This window comes from Aphis gossypii, chromosome 3 (assembly GCF_020184175.1).
Source record: "Aphis gossypii isolate Hap1 chromosome 3, ASM2018417v2, whole genome shotgun sequence".
NCBI classification, from domain to species: Eukaryota; Metazoa; Arthropoda; class Insecta; order Hemiptera; family Aphididae; genus Aphis; species Aphis gossypii.
In genome coordinates, this window is record NC_065532.1 from 4,033,162 (window position 1) to 4,043,247 (window position 10,086).

Genomic DNA, 10,086 nt, shown 5'->3' on the forward strand with positions numbered 1-10,086 from the left:
GTTTGTGCTTAATTATAATAATATGATATCTAAAATAAAGAAAAAATCTAAACATCTCACACGATATGCCTAATTATATAGTACCACCCATGTACACAGTACACTACATCACAAACTATGTTCTTTTCATTCATTAAATACGTATACTATTACACAGTTTACATAAGATATTCTTCGTTATTCTTGTACTTTATTAGGTTAACAATCAGGAGATATTTTTATTTTATTACTTAGATTGTCAGTTTATAGCTTATAATAATTTTTAAAAATTAGATTAAAATTGTCTTATATAATATCTTTTACAATACTATTAAGTTTTTTTTTGTATAATAAATAGTAACTAATATAAATATAAATAACTTGTGTCTAGTAATAAATCATAAGATTTTATGACACGTTTCTGCATTAAAACTAGCTTAAACAGTGAAGCAAGAACCACCTGGGGTGAAACAGGACGACGTCCTGCCAAATAGTCTTTATATTATAATACATTTAAGGGTCTTGCTAGTAGAACAATCTTGATTTGAGGATTGTAATCACTTTTGCCCTGTACCCAAAACTCCTACTTGTGACACTGAGTTCAGCTATAATCTATATATACATATAGTTAAAATCGTAATTACTTTTTTGTAATACAAATTTCAAATATTATTAATGCTTAAATTTGAAGTTTCTTAACACAATGCGCATAGTAGTGTACTTAAGCCTACCTCCCCTCCTCAGATACGTCCAAGCTGGGAAACCACAGTACTTTCATTCGTCGTAATAAAAAAAACTGAGAATTTTTTTTCAATCAAACATGGCTCGAAGTTCATATTTAAGTAAATAATGTTATTGTTTTAAATAAATTTGTAAATAGTAAAACAATTGAATTATCATTATTTTAGACTTTTTTTAGTACCAATATTCAATAATTTAATTTCTGTGTTTAAACAGACTTCCACCTCTTATAAGCCTTTGTAAACGACTGTCATTGGAACGTAAGCAATCGCTTATTTCTATAACACAAAAATAGTTCGAATAGATAGTAACAAGTATAGTAGGTACTATAGCGTTAAATGTTGTTATCTGTTATAATATCACAATTCATTCATAAATTATGATCATATGCTAATATAATATATTATAATGCATTATAAGCATATGCTCATGCATTCTTATTTGATAATATTCATAATTATACATAATATGTATATTAGGTATATACTATATATATATATATATATATATATATATATGTACATATTACTTATTTATTCGCTGGGGATAAAATCCAACTATAGAATTTTCATTCTAGCCATCATATGTCACATCAAACGAATAATACATAAATGGTACAACAACCTTTCAATCACATTTTACAATTACATTTTATTTATATATTTACTAGTGGTGATTTTAGAAGAGAAGGGTTCCAGGGAGTCTGTACCCCCCTCCCACAGATTCCGAGTTTAGGCTGTTATATTATTCACCTGGACGCTCGGATTTTGACTAGCTGTAACGATTTTTATAAGTGGATATGTAAAAATCTAGTGATTATATATTTTTATAGATAAATTTATTTGTTATTAAATAATACCGAACAACCCTCCCCCCCCAAAAAAAAATTTAAAAATCGCCACTGATGAAATATACTATTTATAATTTTGGTACTTTATATAAAATAAAAAAGTTGCATACTATATAAACACTATAAACCAGGGGCGGCCAAACGCTCGATCGCGTACAGTTTCAAAGTCGACCCTATTAGAATTTATTTTAAGTGTAAATTATACGCTTTATGCAAGTATGTTTCTTAGTAATTATAGTAATTCAATAATAAAAAAAATGTTCTATGGGAGTCGATCCTCAAAGGTGAAGTATATTTTTTGACGATTGTAACCAAAAAAAGTTTGGCCACCCCACCTATAAACTATTTATATTTAATTATTTAATGCATTTAAAAGTTGAGATATACATACCTATACGGCAATACACGTCGTACTAATGAAAAACATAAATAATATACTATATAGGTAATAGGTTTATACAATATACATAGATAATAAGTTATCGGTCGTCTAGCCAAAATAAAACAAGATATAGGTAGTATATATTTTCGACGATTCGATAAATATGATCCAATAATTAAAGGCATTTATTAAATAAATAACATTTAAAACTCATAAGATTATCAAAACTCTTCAACTATGAAATCATATGCATTATGATCAAAATATGCAAAAATAAATTGTTCTATTAATTCGAGAATAAGTCAAATCATGGACAATTTGACAACCAATCAATTTAGACTAAAGGATAATAACATGCATAATGCATATTCATAGAATATTAGAAATTACAGCCCTATATACATCAATAACATTTGGTGTTTTATTCAAATTATTAAATATCGTTCGTACACTGAGATAATACAAATAATAAATATACTGTAATAACATCATTGACATCTACAGATATTGTTACATTATGCGAGTTTTATGAATATTCTGTGGCCAAAACACCACTTAATATATAGAAAGGTAATAAAATGTGCATTTTCATTCACTGAATATACCTAAAATTTTATAGGTATATAATATTTTATGTGTACACATAATACTATATTATAACCACTACAACCTACAAACCGTCGACTATATTATACATAGGTATACTGTTTTTCGTATATAAAATATTATACACCTAACCTAACTTCTACACACATTAAATCATCTTTGTATTATGCATTGTGTAGAATATTTTAACACGAAAGTGTGAAAAATAAGTAAATATAGCATTGATATAATACTACTTATAGCTAGTATTATATCCTTCTCGGCTCGGGCACAAATAATTTTTAATACACACATAATTTTAGTGTTATTTGTTTTTAGACTAAAATTATTATACACATATTATAACCATGCGTTATTTTTCACGTTAGATGAAAATAATTCTTTAAAAAAATAACCTATGTACTATGTAGATAATTTAAAAATCTATAGGTACTAAAATACATTAATTTGGTTTTGGAGCGCATTTGTTTACATACCTTTACTTGGGAGTCTAGATTGATGACATTTCTTAAAACATATTTGACAGCTGTTAGAAATTTACTAAACAGAGCTTCGTTCAGAATCTAAAATAAAATTATCATAATATAATATTTTAATATTTTAAACTTATTATACATCCATAACAAACAAATCGGTTTTTAATTAATTTGTATCTTTTAAAATACTATAATATATAATATCAGTTAGGTATTCATAATTTATTTAAAAATTAAATGCATATTTTTATATGACTTAAAAGTAATAAAAATATTACAAAAGAACATTTATCAACACTTAAAGGAAAATAATATATGCATATGAGAAACAAATACAAATACTACCTAACAAGTAACAATCAAATCCTTCATTCAGTTTCATACCTATATATTATATTATGAAAGATAGATTATAATGAATATACCAATATATAATCTACATTTCATTTAGCAGTGTGGAAATTTACAAAATTATATATGTATTATTTTTAATACATTGCTTAAAGTACTTCATCTATCACTATAAGAATAAAAATCCTTGTGTTGATAGACAACAGTCTCTAAAAATAAAAATATAATAATAAAATTATATTAATTGATTAATTACAAAATAAAATATACTTGTTATAGCTTATACCATTGATTTTAAAATATACTAAAATCTATTCTATAATCAATGCTTTTACTTAAATACTTTATACAAAATTGTTAGTATGCAACTATAGTTCATTATTTAATAAATAACTTAAAATTATAATTTTTTAACAGTTTTTTATTTGAGTAATAAATTATCTTAAATATTAAATTATTGAACCATCAGGATGAATACAAGGGTGTATATTGTAAATAAAACAAAATAAAGTAATTGCATAAGCAACAAAATATATCTATTAAAAAAAAAAACTGTTCGGAGCGATGGTTGATCGATCGATGCGCCAAACGGTAGTGAGTACTGACGGTCAGTCCGCGTAGCTCACGTACTATAATATTATTCCGATTGCCCATACTAAATACGATCAATCGTTATCAATTTATCATCATCATCATAATAATAACCAATAATATATGAGTAATGATTTTTTTAGACTAAGTATAAAATATGGATTAATGGTAGAATCAATGTTTGTATTAATTATAGGCGATTCAAACAAATGGCGATTTTCCAAAGACCAATTCAAACCCTATCCAGCTGATTCTCAGTTGTTTTGAAAATTACCAAGATGTGCGTCGTTGTGTTTCGTAAGTAAAATCGCATCGAAGATAAAAAGTCATATTGTTTTTTGCGTGCTAGATAATTTAAATAAAATCTATTACTAGGTTACCATCTGTAATAATTTTAAGAGCATTTTTAATAGGTATCTGTCAATTTCAGATTGTCGAGCAAGTACCAAATGTATAAATATTGGTACAATGGTACGGTACCTAATACCTATACTTGTCACGCTTCAAATTTACATTCTATTAATATTAACAAATTATTATTTTTTCACTCAGCTTAATAAAACATATTTTTAAATTTTAATAGTGATATTATACTTTGTGTTTCAGATACCATATTTTACAAGCAAGACAGCGGCACAAACAACTCTGTACAAATGCATACAAGGCGGAGCCAATTAACTGAACAATTTTTTTCTTCCAAATTATTATAATTAATATTAATTAGTGTTTGGTGATGAGTTCTTAAGATTAAGAATATTTTTAAACTATTCATTAAAAATAATTATTGTAATCTATAGCGGCAATAACGTTCATTCTAACTATACCTACTCGTGTACAAAAATCAAATGTACATCCATCTGTTACGAGTAACTTGAAATAAAAATTTTAATGTAACTATTGTAATCAGTGCTCGGATTATATAAGCAATGATATTTCCAACAGTAATTGACAATGTAATAAATTAATAACTAGTAAAAATGTTCATTATAATAATATTATGCATAATACATTGGTTATACAGTAATCCCTTGGTTATCGGTGGATTCTTAATCATCCGCGGTTGAGTCGGCGATAAAATTGTAATAATGCGATTCAAAAGAGAAATCCAAGAATTTCTGATGTTATATAAAGAAGTTCGCAAAGACGTAGAAAACAAACATCTATCAATAAGTTTTTTCATCCTTCCTAACCTAACCTAACCATGTATGTATGATAGATAATTAATAAATTACATTTAATAAAAAAAATAATTAACAAAATAATTATATAAATATTAATCTTATTATTGTGATTTTAAATTAAATACATAAGTAAATAAAATCTTACCTCCCTTTTTACATTTCTTTATGGTCTCATTATTCGTGAAACTTTGCCGGAACGTAACCCCCGCGGATAACGAAGGATTACTGTACACACCTACATTATAATACGGAGATAGGTTACATATCTACCTAATAAATAATAACAAATATAATAGGTAAAACTGTACAATAGGTTACCTACTACATTTTAATATTAATATATCAATGGTCACAATACAACATATCAATATATACCTATACAGCCTGAGCAATGTATGTTAGATTTGTCTATAGTATCTACATGACATAGTCAAAATGTATTGAGACCATTAATTCTGAGGTTTTTCCAGGCACTAATACACCACACTAAATATTTTCCAATTACAGTATAATAAAGAATCTAGTTACCTAAAATACCTTTTACCTACTCTTAATTTATAAAACTTAATTTAATTAAAAATAATACCTTATGTTTAATCACGAAACTATTCAAATATCTTCATAAATATAATCTTAAATGTGTAGCTGGTGCCCCATATAAATAAAATTAAGTAGGTATAGTCACCAAGTATATAAATACTTATAAAAAAGCTACCTACATTACACGAATTATAATCATAAATTATACCCCATTTCATTTATTTATTGAGCGAATTAATTATATTGAATTATAAAAATATATTTATACATTTTTTTCTGTAAAGTTTCTATTTTCTCATATGGTTTGATGAAGATAAATCAATTTACAAAAGGCAATATTTTGTGATTAAACATTTAGAAGTCTTATAAAACAATAACTCAATAAAAATCTACATATCTTAACTTATTTAATGTACTATTTATGTATTATTATATTTTATATAATATTATAAAGTAATAAGTATCATTTATTTGATATAATATTTTACTGACTGGGCACTGGTTACTAGCTCTATATAGATACCTACCTAATGCTATTTAATCTATCAAATAACCCGGTGGCGTATTCAGAGGGTTTCCTGGGGGCTAAAAACTGTTAGGTTCCCTACTGTTCCCTTTAAGACCAAAAAAAAGACATCGACATTTGTAATATTAAATTTGAATAACCCTATTTACAAACTTAAAAGTCTGCAGACAACTGACGAAAGTAAATCATTGAATCTGATTAAAGACTTAAAATAGGAGAAGTAGAATTCAACGAACTAATATTTTAAGAAAAATTGAGATATCAAATATTGTAAGGTCAACTCCGATCGAAAAAAAATTCTTAAAATATGTTACATAAATATGCATAGTGTATAATATTAAATACAAAACAAAAATTGATTGGTCCATCATAACCATTGATATGGTTAACATTAACATCACTGTATTTAAATTTGGTACTTATACCAGGAACGTATGAAACTGCATACACATTTGAATTTACAAAGTATACGTTTGTATAGCCGTATAATTAATTATTATTTATTAGCGATATTATAGTCGATGTTCTAAAATATAATATCTGTATTTGTGTTGTAAATTTTTTATATTAGATACTAGGTCTAGTATTATAATATTTTATCTAAAGTACATAACTTTAAATTGTAAATGTGTAAAATTGGTCGTTTTAATTAAATCTATTGGATTTTTGAAAAAAAACACCTCTATACTTAAACGATTATTATTCGTTCAATTCTTGAGGTATCTCTTTTACCTTAAATTGTATTAGACAAAAACTACCTTTCCGATATAATAAATGTGATTTTTACTTAAAAAATGTAAAACATTTTAAAATAATAATATTACGTAATACGCGTAGGTCTTGTATTTATTTTTATAATTTAAAATAATACACATTATAGTTTTACTTTCAACCTTTTGGCAGGTGTTTCAGTTTTAAAAACGTGTTATATGTTTAGTGTTTCAAAGTATACAATATACATATTTGTTTAAATTTTTTAACTTTTGTGAGGTAAAATTATACAACTATACCATTTATATATCTTGGTAGGTAAGTAAATAGTAGATTCCTATCATGTAACTGCATAAATATAAATACCTATAAATTCTAAAAATACTGTATTTTAACATATTGTCAAATATATTACATATAGATAGTATACAATACAATAGAGTGAATTTTTTTTTATTTTGAAAACATGCATTAAAATATTCAAAATTATAATTTATAAAAATAATAACTTGCTGCAACATTATTAAGTAAATTTTAATTTTAGTTGTTAATACAAAACGTTATTCAAATATCAATATGCAACTCCCCGCCCATTACATTGATGTATGATTTAAAGTTTAATATGCTTATACAAAAAAATGTAATCTATAAAAATTAATTTCCAGGGAAAAAATTGACCGTCTAGTCAAGCCCCCTCCCCTCCCACCACCAATAAACCATTAAAACTTTAACCCCAGATATATTTCCAACATTTTTGTTTGTTTATACTAATTCATTTATAAAAAAAACGTAGTAGTGTTTACAAGACTTAAATAGGTCCTACCTACAATACTGTAGATGTTTATAGTTAATCGCTAGGTAGGTACTTATTTATACAGTTACAAAAATTTAATTAAAATTTAGTTTAATTTACATTAAAAACTTATATACCTAATTGATTATTTTATGTCAATCACGTCATCCCTTTTTCATTCATTATTCACCCTTGGTAATAATTTAAGTAAATATATCTATAGTTGATTATAATTTTAGGATAACGCAAGTTGGGTCCTGAGATATTTAATCGCTTATATTAAACACAAGTTGGATTAGCGATGTTATTTGATTATACACGAATTAGGCCTGCAATAATATTTTAATATTGTTAATTATAATTTACCGATATACCCAGAAAAGTCAAAAGATGCTTTGATTTACCAATGGAGAATTTATCCAATTAAGTTTTATGAAAGATGTGTCTTATAACTGTATTTCCTAGTATAAGCTTTATTACAAAATATAAATAAAACAAACAAGTTAATTAACGTAAAATATATTAATGTAAATTTTTTTTAAAAAAAAATTGGAGACTTCTTAGCCAACTTTTGATGGACGCTTGGTATTTTTGATTATAGCGTTGGTTGGCTAAAATGCTAAATTAACCCCATTTACCTAAAATAAATATGTCGGGATGCTGGGACCCAACTCATGTACTCAATAAAATGCGCCTAGATCCAATTCATGCCGTTTTTTAAACTTAGGATCCAACTTGAAATTATCCATAGACCACAACCTAACCTTGGATATAAATTTGGAAAGTACAAAATTATTAAAATTATTACCTTTTGTTTACAATTTGGTATCTACTACTTACGCCTACCAATCGATCATTTATCTAAGCAAGATATTTAATTTAACACTCGGGTGTTAAATTATTCTCTCTGACACGACTGTGTACGTATAGTACAGAATCAACCCACCTTACGGCTAAAACATTCCAAATAAAATAGATAAAATTATCTCAATATTCAATCCTTCTAATATTTAATTACATTATTATTTATTATTAATGACCAAATAATATCGATTTTTGTTTTTTATTATAATCTCTATATAAGTAGGTATGCTGTTATAAACGTGTTACGTACAATTTATTTTATTTAATACTTAAATTGAGTATTTTATTCTGTATATCAGATATCTACTATTAATATGCATACTTAGATACCTACTAAACATTATTGTAGGTAAGGTAATGTATTTTTATAACATAATACCTCTCACCTCTCATGTTTACACTTACCCGAGTGTACCTATCTGTAGGTATCTACATTCTACATATTATTATACCATACGTCCATACGCATTAATATGTTATTAAAATATTATAATACTACACTTTGTAGATATTGTTCAATTCGTCATAGTATACGATTTAATTTATACAATAATAATTTTAAAATAATGTTCTTCATAAATCGTTGCGCTACCTATTTTATATTATTTTATTTTATTTTATTTAATAATAAAAAATAATATTATTTTATAATTGTATTAATAATAAATATAATCATACTCATTTTATACCTACTTACCTTATATTTTATTTCATATGCATTTATTTTATATTACACATTTACACAGTTATAAAAATATTTACAAAAAAATAATAATTTATTTTTTTATAGAGCTATCAACCAACCATAGTAATTACACTAGGTTTATAGTAATAGTATAGTATAGTACCTAGGTAGATAATTGTATATTTTTATCTACCAACAGTGCTACCATAGTAATTTAAGCTCCAGTTCATTAATAGTTATTAAATATAGATAAAATGATTATAATTACCCAATAATAAATATACATGTACATTTTGTGAAATATTTGATATATTTAAGTTAATTTAATTTAATTTAGGAAATTTTACTGGGTACAGTTCTAATAACCAGAACATGATCCTGGATTTTGTATATTGTAAATTATATAAAAACCAAAGAAAAATAAATTTTTGTGTACCTATCTTGAAACTTTGTTTTGTACCTATCAGCCATCAAAATAAATCAGATTATTCTTCAAAAATAGCAATAAATAATTCAAATAAATAAACAATATATTTCAATTGTATAGGTAGTTAATTTCAATTCAGGAATAGTATAAATAATAAATACTTATTCAACTGATGTTATTGTTTCTATGCTTGTATAATTTCATTTAACTATCTTTACTACAAATATTTTAACTTTCTTTTCAAACAAGAACTTAATATACTACCTAAACAGTCAGTATTCTAAATTTTAGATAAGTGATTACAAGTGAAGCTATGAAATGTATGGATTTTACAAAAATCAAAAAAAAATACCGAATACAAATCTTGAATTTGTATGCAAAAC

The 10,086-nt window shown here is 25.1% G+C and overlaps 1 protein-coding gene across 3 annotated transcripts in view; it reads left to right on the forward strand.

Annotated features, from left to right (window-relative positions):
- Positions 1-9,723, forward strand: part of LOC114121192 (homeobox protein orthopedia) — a 41,767-nt gene extending 32,044 nt beyond the window's left edge. For 2 of the 3 annotated variants that reach the window (XM_050203935.1, XM_027983419.2), the window contains exons 5-6: positions 4,173-4,273; positions 4,583-9,723. In XM_050203935.1, the coding sequence (XP_050059892.1) occupies positions 4,173-4,243 (71 nt within the window). In that variant the 3' untranslated portion in view covers positions 4,244-4,273; positions 4,583-9,723. The remainder of the gene's footprint in view (positions 1-4,172; positions 4,274-4,582) is intronic. The other variant, XR_007605032.1, reaches the window with a different exon arrangement.
- The last annotated feature ends 363 nt before the right edge of the window (positions 9,724-10,086 follow it).